The sequence below is a fragment of the Fonsecaea erecta genome (assembly GCF_001651985.1).
Source record: "Fonsecaea erecta strain CBS 125763 chromosome Unknown Scaff1, whole genome shotgun sequence".
Taxonomy (NCBI): domain Eukaryota; kingdom Fungi; phylum Ascomycota; class Eurotiomycetes; order Chaetothyriales; family Herpotrichiellaceae; genus Fonsecaea; species Fonsecaea erecta.
In genome coordinates, this window is record NW_017387244.1 from 2,545,779 (window position 1) to 2,567,604 (window position 21,826).

General features: G+C 52.7%; 7 protein-coding genes across 7 annotated transcripts; 3 read left to right on the forward strand and 4 right to left on the reverse strand.

Annotated features, from left to right (window-relative positions):
• Positions 1-34: 34 nt before the first annotated feature.
• Positions 35-3,535, reverse strand: AYL99_00895 (hypothetical protein; the record flags this gene model as incomplete). Its single annotated transcript, XM_018832411.1, has 6 exons — positions 35-523; positions 625-1,676; positions 1,733-1,943; positions 2,019-3,312; positions 3,371-3,449; positions 3,502-3,535. The coding sequence occupies 6 exons, from the start codon at positions 3,533-3,535 to the stop codon at positions 35-37; spliced, it is 3,159 nt and encodes a 1,052-aa protein (XP_018698290.1).
• A 705-nt stretch (positions 3,536-4,240) lies between these two features.
• Positions 4,241-6,646, reverse strand: AYL99_00896 (hypothetical protein; the record flags this gene model as incomplete). Its single annotated transcript, XM_018832412.1, has 4 exons — positions 4,241-4,842; positions 4,896-6,198; positions 6,249-6,526; positions 6,589-6,646. 4 exons carry the CDS (start codon positions 6,644-6,646, stop codon positions 4,241-4,243), a joined length of 2,241 nt encoding a protein of 746 aa, XP_018698291.1.
• A 2,024-nt stretch (positions 6,647-8,670) lies between these two features.
• Positions 8,671-9,185, reverse strand: AYL99_00897 (ribosomal protein L11; the record flags this gene model as incomplete). Its single annotated transcript, XM_018832413.1, has 2 exons — positions 8,671-9,003; positions 9,057-9,185. 2 exons carry the CDS (start codon positions 9,183-9,185, stop codon positions 8,671-8,673), a joined length of 462 nt encoding a protein of 153 aa, XP_018698292.1.
• A 588-nt stretch (positions 9,186-9,773) lies between these two features.
• Positions 9,774-11,011, forward strand: AYL99_00898 (hypothetical protein; the record flags this gene model as incomplete). The annotated part of the gene is made up of 3 exons (XM_018832414.1): positions 9,774-10,003; positions 10,066-10,861; positions 10,910-11,011. The coding sequence occupies 3 exons, from the start codon at positions 9,774-9,776 to the stop codon at positions 11,009-11,011; spliced, it is 1,128 nt and encodes a 375-aa protein (XP_018698293.1).
• Positions 11,012-12,913: 1,902 nt separating this feature from the next.
• AYL99_00899 (hypothetical protein) lies at positions 12,914-14,146 on the reverse strand (the record flags this gene model as incomplete). Its single annotated transcript, XM_018832415.1, has 2 exons — positions 12,914-13,167; positions 13,258-14,146. The coding sequence occupies 2 exons, from the start codon at positions 14,144-14,146 to the stop codon at positions 12,914-12,916; spliced, it is 1,143 nt and encodes a 380-aa protein (XP_018698294.1).
• A 5,009-nt stretch (positions 14,147-19,155) lies between these two features.
• Positions 19,156-20,109, forward strand: AYL99_00900 (hypothetical protein; the record flags this gene model as incomplete). The annotated part of the gene is made up of 1 exon (XM_018832416.1): positions 19,156-20,109. One exon carries the CDS (start codon positions 19,156-19,158, stop codon positions 20,107-20,109), a length of 954 nt encoding a protein of 317 aa, XP_018698295.1.
• A 405-nt stretch (positions 20,110-20,514) lies between these two features.
• On the forward strand, positions 20,515-21,341 carry AYL99_00901 (V-type ATPase, C subunit; the record flags this gene model as incomplete). The annotated part of the gene is made up of 4 exons (XM_018832417.1): positions 20,515-20,572; positions 20,633-20,667; positions 20,735-20,826; positions 20,930-21,341. 4 exons carry the CDS (start codon positions 20,515-20,517, stop codon positions 21,339-21,341), a joined length of 597 nt encoding a protein of 198 aa, XP_018698296.1.
• Between the last annotated feature and the right edge of the window lie 485 nt (positions 21,342-21,826).

The following is a 21,826-nucleotide window of genomic DNA, read 5'->3' on the forward strand; positions in this document are numbered from 1 at the left end:
TCTATGCCTCTCCTCTTGCTGCAGTCCCTTTGCTCTATCGTACGACACCCGTCGTCTCCTCACTCTCTACATCCGTGGGCACCTGTGAGGGATGGGGTAACGTCAACTTTTTCCTTCCGTTGGATTTATAATACAGCACCACGTCGCCACCGGTTCGCCAAACATGCACGCGTAGTGTGGCCAGTGTGGTGTTGGGATGCACCAGCTGGTTTTGGCAGTACAGCTCCAAGTACTCCTCCGGCTTGAGCTGGGACTCCGGGTTCTCTTCTGCTTCGGCAGGGGTGATCTCGGCATGCTGTGTTTCAGTGGGCTGTTGTCCTTCCGTGGCCTCGGTAGACTGGGCCTGTTGACCTGCGGGGGCTTCAATCCTTTCAGCGATGTACGCCATGATTTTCTTCGCGCGGAGCATCCGGTTCGCGTTAAGCCGAGCATTGCCGTCAGGTGAAGCAATGGGTGGCAGTAAATTCTCGTAGGGGTGCAAGACGAAGGACACCTTGACGGTGTCTTTGAAGGGGATTTGGTTCTGCATGCCACACAGAGTCAGCGGCTCCATCCTTGCCAAAAAGACACCAGGAAACCCAGGAGTGCAGGAAGCATAGAGGGAATATTACGGTCCAAACTCACCTTCAGTAACAAGTCACCCAGCCACATGGGGGCAATCTTCTCGAGGGCATCAACCTCTGCAGGATTGCCCAACTCACTGATCTCACCCCTGTAGAGGTCCGCCAATCCACCACTTTCTGGGTTATCTTCCTGGATGATGATGGTGGTGTGTGGCGGTGGATGTAATACAGGCGTTTCTGTCGGTAGAGAAGGAGTTATCCCTTGCGGCAGAGGTTGATCGGGTTTGGTCTCGAGATGCTCCTCATACTCTAGCCTGATCTTCTGAACGACACCGAAAAAGTTATCTTCGATGTTGACCTTCTCGACGTCCTTCTCCGAGGAACGGACTGACGCCGTGTCAGAGGATCTCTCTTCTGTTGATACAACGGGCGGTTTTACTTCTGCAGACGAACGGCTCGCCATCTTCTTAGGGAAGGACATGCCCATGCCGAACTTCTTGCCAAAGAGGCCCTTTTTCCGCTCCTCAGTAGGAGATGTCGGAGTCGAGACCAGGCCCTGAGCGCTGTTATCCGTCGTCACCGGGCCACCTCCCGGTGTTTTGGGTACTTTTTCGCTTTCCGAAGATGCCTCAGACTGATTGTTGGCCGTGGTGTTGTTTGAAGAGAAATAGTCGACGCTCTGGGATTCCGTCGCCGACGGTGTTGGCTGTACATGAGGTGTCTGCACTTGCGGGGTCTGCACGCGTGATGACCTTGAAGGGGCCCCGTTGGGAGTCTGCACTGGCTCTTCTTCTGCAGTGGGAGGAAGCATAGTGTTCAATGGCGCAAAGCCCGGTGTGGCTGCGCCAATCGCCAATCCAGGAGTTGCAGGAACCATTGAGAAGCCATTCGATGCACGAGGCGTCACAACTGTTCCCGGTGACACCATGGGTGTCGTGCCAACCGATTCCGGCAATTTGATGCTGGTTGGTGCACCAGGGCGAATAAGACCACTAGGAGTTGGAGCAGCGACGACAGGACTCTGCAGCGTGCGTCGATATGCTTCATCTCGAGCAATCTCTTCGTCGACGAGCTTCGAAAACAAGTTGCGCAGTACCCATTTGCCGAGATTGACTGTTCAGTAGTTGTCAGTTCCCCTTCATACCTCTTTCGAATTGGGATCGACCTACTTCTCTGGTCCTCGCGAAAGGCGAGATCGCTGGGCAAGTCTAGCTCGTCTGCATACACTTCAGCATCAAAGCAGTAATTCTCCTCGAGCATGACCGTGATCTTTCCGGTCTTGGTATCCACGCCGCACCAATTAGCGACGCTTTCAGTTGTGTTGACCTCGGGCACCACTTCGTCAAGATGACGACGGCCAAAAGATTTGATAGGAATGCACTATTTCAATGTCAGTCTGCGGACATCGCCTTTGGAAGAAGTACGCCTTGCCTTGAGAAGGTCCCACAAAACTACCTCGCCGGCAGTATCCAATGTGAGTATCCTCTTCCGATCATTCAGCATAACATGCTTAATGAGTCCATTTTGGCCCTCGATGGTCTCAGCGGGTTGACCCCTGATAGGCACAACCAGACTCAGATCATCAGTAATCATCGCTTCCGAAGCCTTCCTCAAATTTGTCGTCGATACGTTGGCATGTCTACCCAGATGCTTCCTGCCAGGATGAACGGCGGTGTTTGACACGCGCAAAATTGCATTGTGGGGGATTTTCTTTTTGTGCTCAACTTCACCGTTCGTGGTGCCGTTCGTTGGCGAAGCCGCAGCAGGCTCGGGGCTCAAATGAGTTCTTGACTCTGGGCTGGCGGCCCTTTCTTCGCGAGGGGACGCGGGAGGTGTTTCAACCTCAAGCTCGGTATCGACATCAAGCCAGCGATTGACGCTTGAGCTCGAGGTAGCTGTCCACACAGAGTCGCCAACAGGGAGAACCCGAGCAATCCCATCGTGTTCTTGACAAACCGCAACGGACACCCCATCGTCAATCTCCATTGCCCGTCGAGTATCGGTCTTAGCCACCAGGCCTGACTTGTCTCCGGAGTAGAAGACAGACAGATTGGGATCGTCCGAGTACATGCACCAGACGCTGTCGTTGTGCATGGTCAAGGTATGAATGCATCGACCGGCGGCAATGGACCAGACCTTGATTGTCTGATCGGACGAGGCCGTGAGCAGTGTATCACCATCGTCGCTGATCAAGATGTCCCTGACATTGTCCGTATGCCCGACAAGCTTGGTTATACCTTTGCCGGACTTGATATCCCACAGTCGAACGACACTTTCCGGCCCTCCGCTGGCGAGCAGAGACCCTCGCGCGCGGAGGCAGTATACAGATCCCTTGACCACATCCTCTACCTTTGCCACGTTGATTTCGAGGTTCTTGCCACCTCCATTTAGATCCCACAGACAAATCCTGTGGTCCAAGCCTCCTGAGGCGACCCAATTGGCGGTCCGGTCAGGTGTTGCGAGGCATTTGATGTAGTCACTGTGAGAGCCGATGGTGTAGGCTTGAGACGATTCATGTGCATGCGGCCTCCACAGCTTGACAGTGACATCGGATGAAGCAGAGACAAGTCCCAGGTTATTTTTGACCAGGACAATATCGTTGACCCAATGGGTATGTGCCTGCACCTGCTTGCGGAATGACACTGTGCTTTTCTTGTCTTTGGCTGCGTCTGCTTCTTGTTGGTACAACCTCTGCGCCTCCAAATCCAAATCCCACGCGCATATCACGCCATCTCGGCCGCCCGTGTATCTGTATCATTGCTCAGTATTCGGTCGCGGCGATCGATATGAAGGGAGCGGTTGCGCACAGTATGGAGCGATCCTCGTCAAATGCTAGCCCGTTCACCCCAAGTCGATGGCCACCTGGCGTACTTGCCAGAGGCAGTACTGCTCACAGTTAGCCATACGCGCCCTCGGAGTGTGAGCACAGATGACAAACCATAGCTGATCCTCTGGCGCTTCTTCTTGGCCATATGCGGGAGATGTGTACTGAAGCCTCGCGATTCTCTCCAAGCTTTGCGACAAACCCAATAGGTCTCCCTCAGCCGGCCATTTCTGCAGGATCCAGTCAAAAGAACACTACCGTAGCCACGAGTTTGCCTCCGGTGCCTTTGCTGAGGTTGTAGAAACGACGGAAGAGCTGCATCGGCAGATCACGTAGTATTATTTAGCCTGCGCCGTTGTGAAGTGCGGGCGCAGTGGACGACGGATGGCACGCCAGCAAGGAGCTAGTTCCCGCGAGTGCCCATTCTAGAAGCTGGGGGGGGGCCTAACCACCGTCTCCAAGATACCCGGTTTAAAATTAGTCCGAACTGTTCGAGGGGAGAAAGTGTTCTTGTGTGGGATTCTTCTGCTCGTTGAGCTTGCAGCTTCCAAAAACATCCCTCAAAAGGTCTGAGTGATGGTTGAACGTGATAAACTGGTATCTACAAATAATATCAAGGCCCTTCGCAGACGACATTTTCAACACTTTGGTTTTCTCCAACACACAATCCAACCAAGGCCCGCGGCCAGAAGAAGACAAGGAAACCCGTCACCCATCAAGCTCCCCGTGCGTTTCAATCTTCCAAATTCTACACATTGCGATCCCATTAGTGTTGCCGTGCCACATGAACATAGCTGTTCCATCATAGGTCTCCAGGACTCAAGGTGGTAATCTCGTTTCCCAGCCTTGTCTGTTACTTGGCTGGCGGTGGTCCGCCGGATCCGGCTTCCAAAACGTGGGTGTGGCCTTCTGCATGGTGAACGGTGCCATTCTCTTCCTGATAACAGACTCTGGCGCCCAATACCCAGTCGTCCTCAAGCACTTCTTCCATGGTCGCTCGTTCGGCTGGGTCGATTTTGAGCATGCGGCCAATGATGTGACGGCTTTCCCGTGGAAGGATGCGGAGGAGTCGCCATGGGCCTTTGATCACTTCCTGCCTATCCCCACTGGATGTCGAAGGCCGGCCTTCATCCACGCTTTCCGAGTGGTGGTGATGATGGTGCGATGCATTGGCACTGCCGTTGGCATCAGCATGTTGTCGTGAGGGGTTATCTTCGTTCGGACTTAGATGCGAAGATTTCCGGGGGTGTGAATCTGGGACCGGCGTTCCAGGTGTAGGAGGAGAAGCGAACAGTTTGTATGAGTTGTCGACAAGTCGTGGCTGCTTCCACGGGAAGCGGCGGAGAGACATGCAGCAGAAAATTATTGCCAAAGACCAGATATCCGTGGCTGTTGGGTCGTACTTCTTTTCATCGTACACCTCCGGGGCGAGGTAAGGATCCGATCCAACAATACCTGCAATATCATGTCAGCGTACTTGTTTTCATGCCCAGGGAGCGATCACGAACCTGAAGCCAGAACAATTTCGTTCTCGAAAGGATACCTGAACACTGTCGCACTCCCAAAGTCGATCAGCTTCATTATGCCATGCTCGCTGACCACCACATTATCCAACTTGAGATCGCGATGGGCGAGCCCCATGCTGTGTAAATAGCTGACACCATTGACAATCTGGAGGAAAGAACATGCAATCTCCTCCCTGCTCATCTTGCCCGTCATCACGATCGCAAATAGGTCATAGGGGGCGTACTCCATCACTTCGTACCATCGATGGTTTTCCTGGATGATGTCCATAGTTTCGATGATGTTGCCATGATGTAGAGTTGAGCCAATACAGAACTCTGCTGTGACTTTTTTCGAATAGTCCTTTTCGCTTTCCCAAGAATGTTTCTCTCGGAATTGCTTGACGGCAAAGGTAACTCCATCGCTGCTTCGCTTGAGTAACCTCACCGAGCCGCCCGCGCCAGAGCCGAGGACCTTGCCGAATTTTCCATACTTTGCCTCCAGGCTGTGGTCGTCCATAAAGGGTACATTGGCCGGTGGAGCTTGGTGGGGAGGCGTCCTGGTTCCCGACCTTTGGCTCGACTTGCGTGAGGCCGGAACGGTCGATGCCAATGAGTCTTGCTGGTTGTGCTTCTTGTGGCCGTGTCCAAGCCTGAAGAATCGTTTTAGTTCAGACATTGATCCATGTTTCCTCCCGTCCAGGCCGCTTTTCTCGCTGCCACTGTCAGTGACGTGGGAATAAGGATCTTTCTTGTTGGATCCAAATATTGATCCTCGCTTATCAGAGAGATCTGTAGAACTCGATTGTCGCGGTATCCGCTCTGCTGCCGCCGCAATGGCTGGGGCCAAGGAGCCTCTTCCAAGGCTTCCGAAATGCCGCGGCTCCGGCGGCTTCTGTTGAGCACCAGGCTGAGGGGAAGAAGGACGAAGTTTGGGCGTCCCAACAGGACTCTGGTCCACCGGGGTGGCAGATTCAGAGGGACCAATCTCAAATTTGGCTATACGTCTCTCATGCCCTTGTTCTGGCTTTCCGGGGGCTTGTTCGGAGGACTGAGGTGGAGAAACAGGGTGAGAAGGCGATATCGACTGAGAGAGTCCCTTGCCCTGTGAGTCTGGAGGTGGAGACGTTTGCGGCGTTATCGCATGTTGGCCTTGCTGGCCACGTCCTGCAGAAACAGAGTCTTGCTTCCCGTCTTTTGAGCCATGTGGTGTCAAGGGAGGAGATTGAAACGCAGAGGACATGGAGCCGTGGCCCTGTCTTATTGAGCCGCGAGGAGTACCGGGCGTCTCACTATCTCTCGAGGGAACCTGGGAGCCTTTCGTCAGCTTGATACAGTAAGATGGAAGATTCCGCATACCCGTGAGGGAGGCATAGACACTGTTTCGTAGGCAAAATTGGCCATGCGGTTCTCCTGCAACCGTGACTTTTGTAGAGACATGGCCAAATTCCTAATCTGTTCATGGGCTTCGGGACTGAGTTCCTCATTCTTCACTCCACCAGCTTGGGAAAGACGCCTCGACTTGTCCAGAGGATCTATTTCTTCATTTTCCGAAGCAAATCGCACCGCACCTTGCGGGGACTCCGGCTTTTCTTTTGTCTCGGTGTTTTGTGCTGGTTCTCGCTTCTCTTTGACATCTAGAACCGCCGGGTCAGCCAATTGCACCATGGTTCTGCACCCTGCAGCATTTCTCTCGTACCTGGGTCGGGTTTGGGGTCGTCGCCGGGGAGAAACATGGCGGACAGTCTGGAAGTCATTGTTATCGGAAGATCGTGGGTCGGAAGAGTGGTGGATTGCGGTAGAGATCGGAAGCGAGGGTGATCGACTACATTAACGAGTGGTGTTGTTTGGTAAACTTTCCCGAGAACAGCAAAAAAGTAAGATATGGCTAGAAATGAAGGATCTGAGTTGAATTCATGTTAGAGCAGAGATGACTATCACAGAACACTGCGTTGGGGTGGCTCGTCGGGGGGAACAGATGAGCTAATACGGGTAGCGGAAAGGCATTGGCCGGGAACAGGAGGGCCAACGGAACTCACATGCTGCTCAGTTACGTCGAATGCGAGATTTTGATCTCTTGCTTCCGATCTATTAAACGCAATCGGAAGGACCGAGAAGAAGTGGACCTGGCGGAGCGACAGCTGGACAGATGAGAAGGTAGGAAGTGAGACAGCAGGAGGCAGGATGGGCAGAAAGAAGGCCTTGTGGTCTGGCATATGAAAGTGAAAGCGGTGTCCCCAGGGATGTCAGGTACAGTCATAACAGCTGTATGCTCACTTAATAATAACCCAACACGGGCCTTTGAAAAATGGGGGAGGGAGGACGAGCGGGAGAAAATTCAGCGACTCAGGCGAAGCGAAACAGACGAAAAAGGTGGGATGTTTAAAGAAATGCCCCGCTAAAGGCCCATTGCAGCGTATCATTACTCCTTCTAGCGGGTGGTATTCTACCGGCCTGCGTTCCCGGAGCTCCCCCTCCATGCTGCGATAGTCATGGGGGAGTACAGGAGGACCCTTTTTCCGTTTACTGACTATGGGACAACGGGACAAATGTCATTTGGGCTGACAAGATCAAGCTCATGAGCCCGGCTCACGGGGACCAAACTTGATCCAGACTTGACGCAGGGTATCTAGATGGCGTGCCATGCGGTTACTGCCTACAGTACTACATCCACCACTCCCAACTATTACCACTGGAGGCAAGGCGGTGTTTTCGTTTCACGGGCCATTGAGCGGCGCGCTGAACCAGCCGACCGGTTTGGGGCTGTCTGACAAACACCTGCACTCTTCTTAAGCTGTTTCTCTATTGCGACATGATGGTTTTTGCTTGGGGTTTGCCTCCAGCTTTCCGTCCAGGATTTCCTTCCGGTCCAGCCGGGAGACAATATGATGACAATGTGCATATCATACACCCACTCATTACCAAGTGTCGTGTGTCTGCCTGAACACACAAGGCAGAAGGTTCTTTCAGGCAAGACGTCATCTTCGTTCTCGTATTCTTTTGGGAAGCTTCCGGATAACGAGTCATCCTCGTCACACCGAGGTTCGTTTGATTTGAGGCTGCGTACACAATGTTACATGTGCCAATGGGCCCTCCGGGCCTTATTCTCACAATTCACGGTCACCCTAAGCCGCCGGAACCGACCCATGAAATAAGATAGTCCGACCAGGGTATCTTGGTGCTTGAAATACTGCCGTCCCCACGGGGTCGTATGGTTGCCTCATATTGTCCTTCATGCGAGATATTCGAAAGGCAGTTGGGGTAGTCAACCAATATCCCATCTCGGAGTCAGCCCTCTCGGCATTCTCTCGGCTCACCCTGAGGCAACCCCCCAGCCTCGGGCAATGGTGGACTGTGATCGTCTCCATCTCCGTGCTGGACTTGTTGTTTGCTCCCATGATCCGTTGTCCTTGAGCACATTGCGGCTAAGGACGCTCGGCCTTGACCCCAATCGAGGTATTTGCGCGGACGTCGATCGTCAGGCTTGGTCCCGAGGCAATTCTATCCTCCCGTGCCACCCACTTCACAGGAATCATGTCCAAAGGTTGAGACTGGCCCATGCAAGGGACATTGTAGCTTCTCAGACTCTGATCTGCCCACCGACTGCTCGGCTCTTTGGAGGAGGTGCAGCATCTGCCAGCCGTAATAGCGGCAGGGTTGATGCGTGTTTCCTCCATTGAAAGCTCCATCAATCGGCCGAATGAATAATGTGCCTGGTGATCAGAGCTTCTCCGAGGCTCGAGCTGGGTAGACACACTTGTATCTGATCTGGTGGATCGGATTACGGAACGACTTTGACGCCAATAGATTTGCATTGCCACATGACGCATTTGCAAAGACCTTCAAGGCTCAACCCAGATAGCCGTGTCTCGCTTTGCTTGATTTTTGCAATCTCGTATATGTGTTTGAGTGAAACTGTGCCAACGCTTTCGTGGCCTGGCCGATTGGCACCTTTGATTTTGCCCTTCACCTCTTTCACTCCGGCTGCTTGGAGGAGCAGCCAAGAGGTGTTGGGTGTGCGTATGTCGAAGCTGAAAGAGCGATCAGGCCGGACTGTGACTCGCGCTGGAATTGGGACACCGGTGGTGATATGTGCGGTACGGGCATTGAATTCCTTCTCCGACATCAGCAAGGCCACTTCTCGGCTGCTCTGGTGAATATCCATACCTTGCAAAAGTCCATGCTCTTGACGCCTTTGCTACCAAGAGCGGGACCTACTGGCGGACTCGGACTGGCTTGACCAGCGCCAACAATCAATTTGACGATCTGATCACGAGCAGGCACCTTCTTCGCCATGATGGACGAGAATTTGGCAAACTCAACGGGAGGATTGGGCTGTAAAGCAGAGGCCGTTCCAGGTCGAAGGGATGTGTTCGGTCCTGGTGTAAGGAGAGACTAGACTCGCGGTGGAGAGATGGAAGATAGATTAATAGGGAGCTTGAGATTGCGATGAATCTTAGAAAATATTGAAGCTCGACTCGATGAAGCAAACTGGACCCCTGTAGCGCCAGCAGCGAAGAGCGCAGTCACTGGCGACTAAGCCCTAAAAGATCTAGCGCAGGTTGCTGACTGGCGTCCCGTGTGCTTCCGCCGAGATGGCCACAACGGCAACTGGGCTTGACAGCCTACAAGAGGGAGGCCTAGCCTTAAAATTTCTGTTAGCCGGTGGGCGGCTCTTTAAGTGTGACAACGATTTTCCCCCGATACCCAAGGCACTGCAGGGGTCCCATTCGCCTATGGTGACGTCGAGTGCCCCTGGATGGCTGATGCATCGGTTTGCTCCCGTACATCCATAGGCTTACATTTGCCCGATGTAATTGATAAACAACTCGTTGTTTTCCCTGTTGTCCTCTTCAGAATTTGCGTCGCAGTACTACAGACAACATGAATTGGTTCAAGCAGCAATTAGCCAACGTCGTGGGCACTGAGGAGCCCGAATATGGGCCTTCCGCAGTCCACCCGGTGACCAAGCAGGAAGTGCCCTACTCCATCCTCTCCAAGGATGACTTGCGGTGGAAGGCCATGGATCACACAAATGTCGAGACGGAGACGTTCTACTTCTACGCCGACGACGGGACAACCGCTCTTGCTCAAGTCATTTACAGCAATGTTGGGTAAGGATTGCACGATAATCGTGGATGTCGTTGCTGCGCATACACTGACAATCAACCACCAGGGGACTCCACACCACGGCACAATTCAATAGCAAAATCTTCAACTATGAAGGTCCCGGGAAACATCTCTGGTGCTCAGACCCGCTGAAAGACTACGGCTTCGACCAGCCGAAGACGAGCTTCTACGCCGATAACGTGGCTCTGGAAATGAACGAGGCGGGTGACACTTACACCATCAAGTCTGCGAGAAATGACAACTGCATTGTCAACTTGACTGTTAAAAAGACAGCGCCTGGATTTCAGGTCGGCAAAGATGGCACAACCTACTTTGGCACTGATGTGAAGCACCCGTGGGGGTCAATGCGACACGCTTTTTGGCCGCGATGTGCCGTGAGCGGCACCATGCAGACGCCCTCGAAGACGTACAACTTGGAGGGCAAAGGCACCTACATCTACGCTCTCCAGGGGATGAAGCCACACCACTTGGCAAATAGGTGGAATTTTGCGAACGTTCACACCAAAGACTATTCGGCCATTCTCATGGAATATACCACACCCGCCTCTTATGGTAAGACAACGGTTGGAGTCGGTGGCATCGCCAAAGACGGCGAATTGATATGCGTGGGCCCATGTACCGCTGAGCATCTCACATCCATGCGGGAAACACCCCACGATTGGCCAGAACCAAGGAAGATATTGTGGAAGTGGACCGGCGAAGAGAATGGCAAGCCTGTCCATTGCGAGGTCAGGGGCGATTTGCCGCCCAAGTCAGATCGGGTTGATGTCCTGGCACATCTGCCCGGCTTCGTTAAGACTTTCATTGGTCACGCGACCGGCTTGAAACCACACATCTTCCAGGTAAGAGGCCTCTCCCCTTCTTTGCATTCGATCTAATCTGTTGAGCAGTATCTATCGAATGACCAACTCGAGCTCAAACTCAAGGTCGGCGACGAGGCAGAGGTTTCCGAGCCCGGCAAAGTCTTCTCTGAGGCGACGTTTATCTCATAAAGACTGAACACCACAATCAGGTTTCTCGTACTCATGACAATGCATGACTGGAATAGAAATTGGATGAGGGCTGGATAGGCACATTATGGTTTGAATATGGGAGATGTTATGTCTTAGCAAGCTGTTTAATGTGTAATTCTTCGATGCTCAACCCGTTACTTCTCTGGACAGGTCTTCACTTTGTTTTTCCCTTTCCGCCTCCGATACCATGTTCACTTCACTTCACTTCTCACAATTGGCCATCAGCAACATTCACTCAAGTACTTCGACACATTCCAGCGTCCTCGTCCACACACTCAGTCCCGCTTCAAACACCGAGTGCCGAGAAATCCCTTGCAGTGTCTTTCCGTCTGCTCTTCGCCCTCACCTGTCCTCCACCTCAGTGTTTCCTACCGCAGGTTTGTCATAGGAAACCTTACCAAGTCTCAACATGGCAGGCTCCCCGCTCGCTTTCAGAGGAAAGGGATTACACGGGCCGACTGTTCCAAGACGGCACCGAAAGGTGCTCAGGGACAACATCAACGCCATCAGTGAGTTCGTCCCCATTTGTTTGCTCGTCGAGCCTGGCTTGAGACATGATTTGAAACGGAATAGATTGGCTGACTGATCTCTTCCACCAACAAACAGCCAGAGGCGATATCAAGTATGGTCGCAGCTCCACCACATCACTTCTGTCCCCGTGCTAACTTGACGGTGCTTGATGCAGACGACTTGCGCGCAGAGGCGGTGTGTACCGGATCCGGCAGGAAATCTACCCTACTACTCGCAACGTTTTGGAGGGACGATTGAAGGCAGTGAGTCTCAATACCAAGCCGGTCCGAAATCAGCTCGATCTTCGTCCTTTGCTTGTCTGCTTGTCTGCTCCCCTCATGGCAGGCTCTTCTTGTTCATATACTATTCACTTCAAATCCCAAGAGTTGACTGACGTGACCGTCTCTTCATGCAGATTATCAAGAACCTCACAATCGTCCTTGGAAACTCAGGCGATCCCAATCACGAAGACGGGCTACTCGGGGGCGTCCACGGAAAGAGAAGACGGGTAGGTGACCAACTCGACCAGCGCCTGTCAGAGCCTTTGTGTCAACATCTGTGCGTCTTCGGAACCGGTTGGCTGATCAACACGAGCATAGACCGTCACGACCAAGGATGTCATATTTGTTCTGCGTCGAGTGAGTTGCTTCTCCAAACCTTGGACTCGTTCGTTCCTGCTTCCTTCGGTCGTCGATGTTGACCAGCCTCTGTTGGCAGATGGGAACTCCCGTGTACGGATTCGACCCTCCCTATACCGGGGCTAGACGCGCCGCGATTGTCCCGTGAGCCAGACCCTTGGGGACCTCGATCACGTTGTCGAAGAGCAATGAAGAAGATCAGAGTGAGACGAAGACACGTTAGTCCGCTACGGTAGATATGAATGAGGACCAGATGGAAAGTTCCATTGTGGGGCGAGGCTGACCGATTGAAATCTACGGCTCGAACACAAGAGTGTTGGCCACTATTGTGACTTTACAGGGATCCATCAAAGGCGCTGCATGTCACGTTGAATGGCGTTGGGATAGCAGCGACTGGCTGAAGCTCATCATGTGCGTCCCCATGCTGTGCTACGGAGACAACCTTGGGCATCGCTCAGGGAGGAGAAGCTTTCGGAACGAGTAAGAGCTAGGACGGAGTACAAAGAACAACATTCAGGGTACAGAAGAATAGTGTACCAGAATAACCGTCAAGGAGCTTTGGAGATGGCTGATCATAGTGAGGAAGATCCAACACATGTCAGGACACGCCCTATCTAGAGCTGAGGCATCTGAGAGACAGCCACTTTTCTGTTCCCTGTCCCAAGCTTCCGTTGCCTTTCGCTTTAGGAATTGTGAAGATGTCGGAACTGTGCTCCCTCGCCAAGTTGACGTTTTAACACTTCAGCAATAACTTCCCTGTGGTCTTCCGTCCTTCCAAGTCTATGTGTGCCTGCTTCGCCTCGCTCAGCGGATACACCTTGTGAATTTTAATTTTAAGTTTCCCAGCCTTGATCAAGTCCAATACACCGTTTGCATAGGTCTCAAGTTCCTGGCGGGTGACGATGTAGTTCATTAAAGTGGAACGCATGATGGAGAGGTTCTTCGCCGTCAGACGTGCGATGTTGATGGGAGGAATGGCGCCAGATGCTATTCTCACATAGTTAGAGGCTGGAGGCAGATAAAGCAGAAGCATACAGGAGAGAGCTGGATATACAAGAAGGGGGTTGTGAGACTTACCGTTACCGAAGTACACAACCTTACTCTTTCTCTTTGCGACTTCCATACTGCCTTCCCAGGTGTCCTTGCCCACGCCGTCGAACGTGCAATCCACGCCCTCGCCGTTGGTCAATTTCAACACCTGCTCGACCCAACTCGGCCCGCTGGTGGCCTTGTAGTCGATCACATGCGTTGCACCGTTCTCCTTGGCAAGAGCACACTTTTCAGGGCCGCCGGCAGTGCCAATTACAGTACAACCCATGTCGCTGAGGAGTTGGCAGAGGAGCAGCCCCATCCCTCCTGCGGCAGCATGAACCAGGATTGTTTCGCCCTTCTTCACAGGGTATGCCTCCTTGATGAGCGAGAGAGCAGTCATTCCCATGAGGAAACCGCCAACAGCATCTTCATCCGAGACACCATCAGGGATCTTAATCGTTCGATCCGCATTCACTGCTGTGTATTCAGCATAACTTCCTTGCTTTATCCAAACCACGCGATCCCCCTCTTTGAATCCCAGCGGGTTATTTCCTTGAATCTTTACAACTGTACTAGCAGCCTCCTGACCAGGGATCAAGGGGTAGGATGCGGGGTACAGGCCACTGCGGAAATAGGTGTCGATGTAGTTCACGCCAGCAAAGTTATTTTTCACCAAAAGTTGCCCGTCCTCGAGCTTAGGCAGAGGTTGAGACTCGGTGTACTCCAGGACATCCGGCCCGCCGGTTTTGGAGAAAAAGACAGCCTTCATTGTAGATGGGAGGGATGACATGGTGCGGGTTGCAGTAGGATTCAGACTAAAGCGCGATGAAGGAGTCTGGCGGAGGGACAGTTGCGAGGTGAGGCTGCCGAGACGAGTGGATGCGGTCGCTGTGGTTGTGATCTTAATCAACGCTGCTCGATGCCGTGAAGACATGAATTTCGTGTGAAAGGTGAACTCGTGCTAACTGTCGATTGTAATATAGCCTTCTCTGATATGGGGAACGGGGGTTTCTCCCGGCCCGTTTCCGTGCGACCCAATGCTTCAGCAGGGCAATCTCCAACTATCCATACAAGGCAATTCGACCTCAGCACCTGTCTGGATGCTTATGTAGTGGTTGGTCCTTTTGGTGAGGAGAAACAGTAGTGCCGCCAGGGCGTCGGAATTCGTGGGACAGTGTCGCTAGTAAAATAGTGGTTCACTACCATCTCCCACGAGCCCTTCATTCATCCCTCGTATATTTCTAAGCATGAGCAGATCAACTCGAACTTCTCCCCGCAAACTTAGGGGACCTTAATGGCCTTGCCGACATCGCAGATGCCCCGGTGTCTTCATTCGATTGTGCCGGTTGGCTGATCGTTGATGGCATCTGTGCTTATTAATTATCTCTCGGATTGAATGCCGCTTTTTGCTCATGTTTGACAACTACCTTTCGGGATCGTCGTTCTAAACTGACGCGGGAAATCGTTCACCGTCTTTCCCCGCGAACCCCTCAAGCTTCAGATGGCGGCAGCCAGTATGGAACGGTGAACTTCCACATGGCCTGTTATCCTGCCGATTCGACCACTATAACTGGGTGTGATAGACCGTTGGGATCGATTGTGTGAGACCGGTGGAACTAGCCGTCTTAAACCGAGGCTGAGAAGGAACTCATCCTCTCTCAAGATGTGCAGCGCCTGGACTCAACTTGTAGAGACAATGGCAGGCGTCAATAAGACGTGATTGGCACGCGAGCTGGATTTTGTGCCCGTGGAACAGGTGTTAAGCGAGAAAGGCCGAATGAGGATGGCTACTTCCGGGCGAGGGAGAAAGATTGCAGGATGCGCCCCCAATATGTCATGCTTGTAAGGCCTGGTCCACGAAGCCATTGACCGGTCTTCCTTCGACCACTTTTCTGCACGTCAAAACGTCACACAAAAGTTCCCAGTTCGCCTTCGTCATGCCGTCGTGAGATTAGTGCCATATCCAGGCGGGCATCTACACAGGAGGCAGTTGCTGCGGTCGTGGAACCGGACAACAAGGCGATAGTCAGAAGAGCAACCATGGCGTGTAGAAAAGTGTGCGTTGGTAGGACAAAACATCTGGCGTGACAATCGGGCGATCTCTGCCACTTCCTATCTATCCATCAATGAAGGAGAAGCTGAGTCATGCCACATTGGTCAAATCATTCTTCCCAACAAGAAGATAGGTCCGTGGCGTTATGTATGGGACAAAAAGCCTGCCATTGATGGATTGACAACGAGGCTTGGGCAGAGACCGCTGTGATGGCAAGCCTCGCCACTGGCCACTGGCTCTCACCACAGGATTGTGGCCGTGCCCTCATGTGTGGCATTTTTCGCTGATAGACGATCCATGTCAGGCACGGCGCGTTCATGAGTGGCTCGCAAAAATGGCCTGTCAACATAACCAACCCAATTGGGCTGAGCACCCTGACAGGGCCTTTGGTAGTCGTTGGAACTTTCTTCATGTACCGAGTACTGCACAAGCATCCCACCTCACATCAGCCTGTTGCGGAAGTACATTGCAGAGTAAGAGGGCTTCCCAAGCGTCGATGAGGGTATCAAGGGGCTATGGTAATGGCCCTGTCAGCACCAAGCACCTTTGTCATGTGCTAATATGCATGCTAATAATGGTAAAACGAGAAAGCCCGCCGAAGGATCGACGGTCGCGTTCATAGCGGCGTCGGACTGTATATTACTGCATCAATCGTCTGCTGGAGTCCGAATGCTCGCGCAATCATGCATCGACAAAGCTGGAGCGTGGTCTTGTGCCACCTTCGGTATGTCTTCGCAGACGATGAGAGAGGGGTGGCCACAGGCGGTACCCAGGCAGGGCGCTGAAAGTTCCAGGGGATCCCCAATGGCTTTGTAAGGGCTTCTGGGCCGACAAATGAGGACGGAGGGAGGCGCAGGTGGGCGGGCGGCAAGGCCAGGGGGACGCAGTTAGTGCATTCGAATCCATGCAAGAATGATGATGGTGGCATGGTTAGTTTTGTGTGGGGTGTTTGGGTGTGCAGCTTCACCGTCTGATCCTGTATGTTTGCAACGCGCTCGCTTGGGCGTCGAATCGTCGTCTCTGATGGAACGAGAGCCCTACCGATCCCAACTTCACTCATCCTTGCACAGAAAAGCCTCATCTACGTCCCTGGTTAGCATGTGTCTTTGCACTGAGTAGACTGGGGGGACACCGCCATTTCCCTCGACTCCCTCATCTCCACTCACGTTTCGCCTCAAACAGAACCTCTCGGGTACCCACAACCGCAGCATGCCCCTCCGGATCGTAGGCATTCACGGCCCGCTACCGTTCTCCTCTTTGCCCAGCTCCATTGTTGTCCGATTTGCATCCTGATGGCCTTTCACTGGGGAAGATGAAGATTTGGTTGATTGAGGCACACCCGGTATAACATATTCTGTGGACGCGGACAACCCTCAGCCACCTGTGTAGCCTCACCCGCAAAACTACCAACGCGGCTTCAACGCTTTGCAACTCGCCATCCTGGGCAAAGGAACTCTGACGTTGAGTCGATTGCGTCGTCCTCCTACGGGTCCGGGGAGCGAGAAGTTCATCCGCCTATTGCATATGATGTGCTGATTTCGATCTGGCCTGTTACTTCTTGCACGACCTGCGCCCACCTGCGACACGATTCGAAACACAACCACCCCAACTCCCAGCGCCCTACGATACGGGTTTCCTCAGGTGACGGTGCTTCGTCCAACAACACTTAAAATTCGCTCGCCTTTGCCCCAACAACATCACAGCGACCGCATTTGATAGCCTTGATGTGTGGCCTGAGGTGCAGTGAAGACGTTGTATATAAAGGTAGCCGGACTGCACGTGGGACAACTTGGCAATGAGTACATGGTTATTTATTTGGCTACTAGGTTGAGTTAGTTGAGATGACGCAGATTTGGCCGCCGTCCCCATGCGTGGAGGACGAAGAAGTGGCATTAGCGAGGGAACACATCCCCGGCAGCACTCTACATCAATTGAAAAGCGAGAACCAACCTGCAAGCAGTCGGGGTTCGGTGGATCAATATCCTATCATCCTCGACAACCAAGCCCCGACCAAATCCTGCTCTTCCAAGGAGAACGAGCTGGTAACAGATGGCATACCTCCAAACGCTCATCGGCAGCCAGCTGTGAACACCGAAAAGAGGTTTGTCCTCGTGCCTCCACAGCCCTCGGAATCTGAGTTCGAAATTGACATCCATACTGAGCCTTTGCAACGGTCCAAATCAACAACTCAGCTCCCAAAGCATGATGTGCCGAGAGGGAGACCTCATGTCACAAGGATACACACAGATCTGGGGCCAGGCCTGGAGGGCATGCGGACAGGCCACCGCCGTGCCCCTTCCCCCTATGCTCACACTCCTACGGGCCTGATGGACACTCTTTCCCCAGAGGTTCAACGTAAAAGCACATTGTTGTCGCCAATGCATGCCAATGAGCCGAGAAGGACGGCTTCTGTCCATCCTAGGACAGGAGGATTCGACCGAGAAAGTAGTGACTCCGATCGGAGGTCGAAATCGAGAAGAAGAACGGAACGGAGTCGAAGTCGAGCTGCAAGGGAAAGTTTCTCCCACTCAGATAGGTCAGAATCGGAGAAGACCAAGTCGTCGAAACTCCCTACTCGGAACGAAAGCCCGGACGGCAAATTCAGTCGGCGCGCTCATCGATATCGCAGCCCAGCTCCAACCCAAGGAGGTTTCACCGGCTATACATACACTGCTCAAGACCACATCACCCCCCCTCAGACCCCGAAGCTGAACAATGAATCTGCACGATCATCTGTGATCGACCATGCCACTGTCCCTGAGCAACCAAGCACTCGTCAGATATCGTCAAGATTGACTGCGGATTCTCCGTACAGCTCTTCCGCTGAAGAGAGTCACAGCCGTCGCCCACGGCCAGTTGACGAGAGAAGGGCTGATAGAGCAGGCCGATCAAGACGAAACTCACGCAACTGTAGCGACAAGGACGAGAGACCAACCCTAACCCGCACCCGATCTCGTCACCATGACGCGTTACCCAAGGACGAGTCCAGACAAGAACAATATCCCTCTGGTGAACGTCCCTATCGTGAGGCTCCTCCATCTCTCTCGAACCGGACGACGTCAGGCATGGAGGACTTTCTCGAAAGGGCCTTTACGGAGAATAAAGCCAAACAATTTAACAATGGAGACAGCCATTCTCGTCATGGTTCTCCGCGAGGCTCTCCAGCGCACAGTCCCCCCCAGACGCCTCGAGGCGGGGACAGATCACCTAGAGACTATTTCGAACAGCCCTACCACGGGTCGAGGTCATCAAAGCAACGATCTCGTCCACAGTCAATTGATGACACCCATTTTAAAGACATTAAGAACGTCACATCTCTCTTAGGAGCCGCGACATTAGGTGCTTCCCTAGCAGCGAAGGCGATCCCTGCCCTGTCTCGATCAAATACTTCACAGTCTCTGGACACACAAAGTAGTAGCTCTCAGAGCAGGCCAGGCAGCGGTCAACGTTCGAGAAAGCCGTCCCCTGTTATTGAAGAGTCCCAACCGGCGTATCAGAGTCTATCTAGGACGAATTCTATGGTAGGTCGGAATGACAGCACGAGTACGCGGACGACAACCTACGTGGTGAACGAAGAGCGTCCAGCGTCAAAGAGTGGACTGTACGCACCGGCGCCACCTGAGCCTCCTCGGACAGCATCGAGATCATCCTCTTATTCCCATTCTCCTGAGCTGCGCCCTCCAGCTCCCTTCCGGGCCTTTTCAAGCATGCCCGCTCAACCCCCCCAACAGCCAGCTCACTTCCCTGCCCAACCGGCGCTGATGTCAAGCCCGATGAATCTAGAGCCTCCCGCGGTCTTGTCTAATAGCACAACCAGACCAAACTCATTGCCTCCGTGTCCGCGGTCGAGACCGACTGCCGGACACCATGATTGGTACACAATCCGAGACATGTCGTTCCTGGATTTCTGCCCTTCTTGCATGAGTTTTCTGGGTGCCACTCGCTTTCGCGACCACTTTATCCCGAGTCTACCGAAAGATCCCCGCCGACCGGTGGCTTGTGCAATGAGCTTCCCATGGCTTCGAGTTGCTTGGCTGCAATCAATTCGACAAGACAGAAAGGACCTTTCTCTTGTCTGGCAAATTGCCAACGGTCCGCCAGCAGGGACCAAGCCATGTGCAGGCACTAAAGCCGACGTCAGAAGATGGTACCATCTGACCGATCCTAGAACGAAAAAGCCGGTGGATAACTTCGACATCTGCTCGGCCTGTGTAAGAAATATTGATATGATCTTTCCCACACTCCAATTCTGCGTGTTTGACCGGCCGCAGGAGAAGAAAGAGCAAGAAAAGATATGTAATCTGAACGCCGAGAGCCGTCATTTCTTGCCAATGTTAAGCGAGCTGGAGCGACTAGCTGAGCGGTCGAGGGAGACTATGCGGCACAGGGACTTTCAGGAGTTTGTGGATTTTGTTCGCCGCATTTCGCGCAACCGACACTGCGTGAAGGACACCTTACTCGCAACTCAATCCTGGCACTATATCTCGGATCTTCCAGAGTTCACGATCTGTGAGGAGTGTTACGAAGAGGTTGTGTGGCCTCTCAGAGATCGACCCATTGCACGAGACGTCTCCAAGACACTCAAACTCGTGCCTGTCTTGCGCAAAAACTCTTTACTTCGAGGAACAAGTTGCCAACTCTACAGTGATCGCATGAGAAGAATCTTCCATGATGCGGTGAACCGGAATGATTTTGAGAGCTTGAAGTCGGCGGCTAGATACCGCTATAATATGGAGCATCGGCTGCAGGAGATACACAAACTGTACGAACTGGATTTACAAGCCGGTATTGATCGGAGGGCAGAGATGGAGAAGAACATCTCCATCTGGAAGTCTATCGAATAACGACGAATGTGAGCAGGGATTCATGACTGGGAAGGGGGCGGTTGGAAAATTCGGGGGCATCGGCATTGGATTCTATTGCGGTGCAGCCATCAAGGCGAACTAAAAGCTGGATAGCAACATCCACACTGCTAAATATCTAGGTGCATCAAGTCTCCTTATGCATATCTGAGACAGTATTGATTGTGAGCATCAACGGATCTCCTTGTCCACAGCATTCATACAACCCCCACTCCTGACTGATAGCCTTCCACGTGACAGACTCGGTTGACCTGCCCTGGCTTTTAGGCCGAAGGATTCCCAAGCTGCGGCCTCTGCTGCATGATGAGCTCGTCTTCCATTTACTTTCCCGCGATCGCGACACATTCAATCACCTTTCAAGCATTCCCAAATTGGTGAGGGTTCAAGATGAGTCTCATCTACCCTGCCGGTGGCGCTGTTGCCGCATTGGGAGTTGTTGGCCTTTGTGAGATTATCAACTTAATCCCTGCGATTTGAACAGCCACCACTAACAGATTGCTTCCAGATATGCTCTTCAACGGCGAGGGCGAACAATTCAACGTATGCAACTGACCACGACACCCTTCACTCTCTGTACAAACCATGAGGCTGACGTACGAGACTGCAGGTTGGACAATTCCTCGAGACAGTGTCTCCATACGTATGGGCAGATCTCGGCATCGGCCTTTGTATAGGTCTATCAGTCGTGGGTGCGGCATGGTAAGAATACTACAAATTTCCCTTTCAAGCTTGCCTTCCAGTATTGAATTGAAGGGCACTCGAGATCATCCTGGCGCATTACTGACCCTTGTCTACTACGTAGGGGTATCTTTATCACCGGCACATCGATCCTCGGAGGCGGCGTCAAGGCTCCACGAATACGGACGAAGAATCTCATCTCTATCATCTTTTGCGAAGTCGTAGCGATTTACGGCGTCATCATGTCCATCGTCTTTTCCTCCAAAATCAATATGGTACCTGAAGAGTCACTGTACACGGGACCCAATTACTACACAGGCTACGCCTTATTCTGGGCCGGAATGACGGTGGGGATGTGTAACTTGATCTGTGGCGTGAGCGTTGGGATCAACGGGAGCAGTGCGGCCCTTGCCGATGCGGCGGACGCGAGCATGTTTGTGAAGGTCTTGGTGATTGAGATCTTTTCGAGTGTGCTAGGTCTGTTTGGGCTGATTATTGGGTTGCTGGTGAGTTCAAAGGCCGCCGAGTTTGAGTGACCGCTGGACCAGGTAGTGGCGGGCAGATATGCCAACGCAAGGCTACGAGGAGGACCTCCATAAGAGGCTGGTTTCTTGCTACTGAAAAAGGGTGTTCGGACGAGCACTGGATTGAGCACCAGGGTCGAAGAGAACTCTCGGCAAAAGGTTGAAGCTGGAGCTGCAGATTGAGATGACTGCACCACATTGGCTGGATGGGGAATGCTGGGATGATGTTTGCATAAGTCCAGGCTAGACTCTGTATATATTTACGCTGGTGAGGCATCGTTCTCGGGGGTGTTCAGGGCTGAACGTTCAAGCGACCCCAGGCGAGGTTGTGTTATGAGGACAGTCGGCATACGACTGGATGGATATTCGATTTAAAAGCTAGAATTCAAGACCGTCACGGTCTATTCACGTTCAGTTGCTTCGTTCTCAATCAGGACAATGGAATTGTACCTCGTAGTTAATAGTATATAACTATTGCTTGGTTTGCCTGACCAATT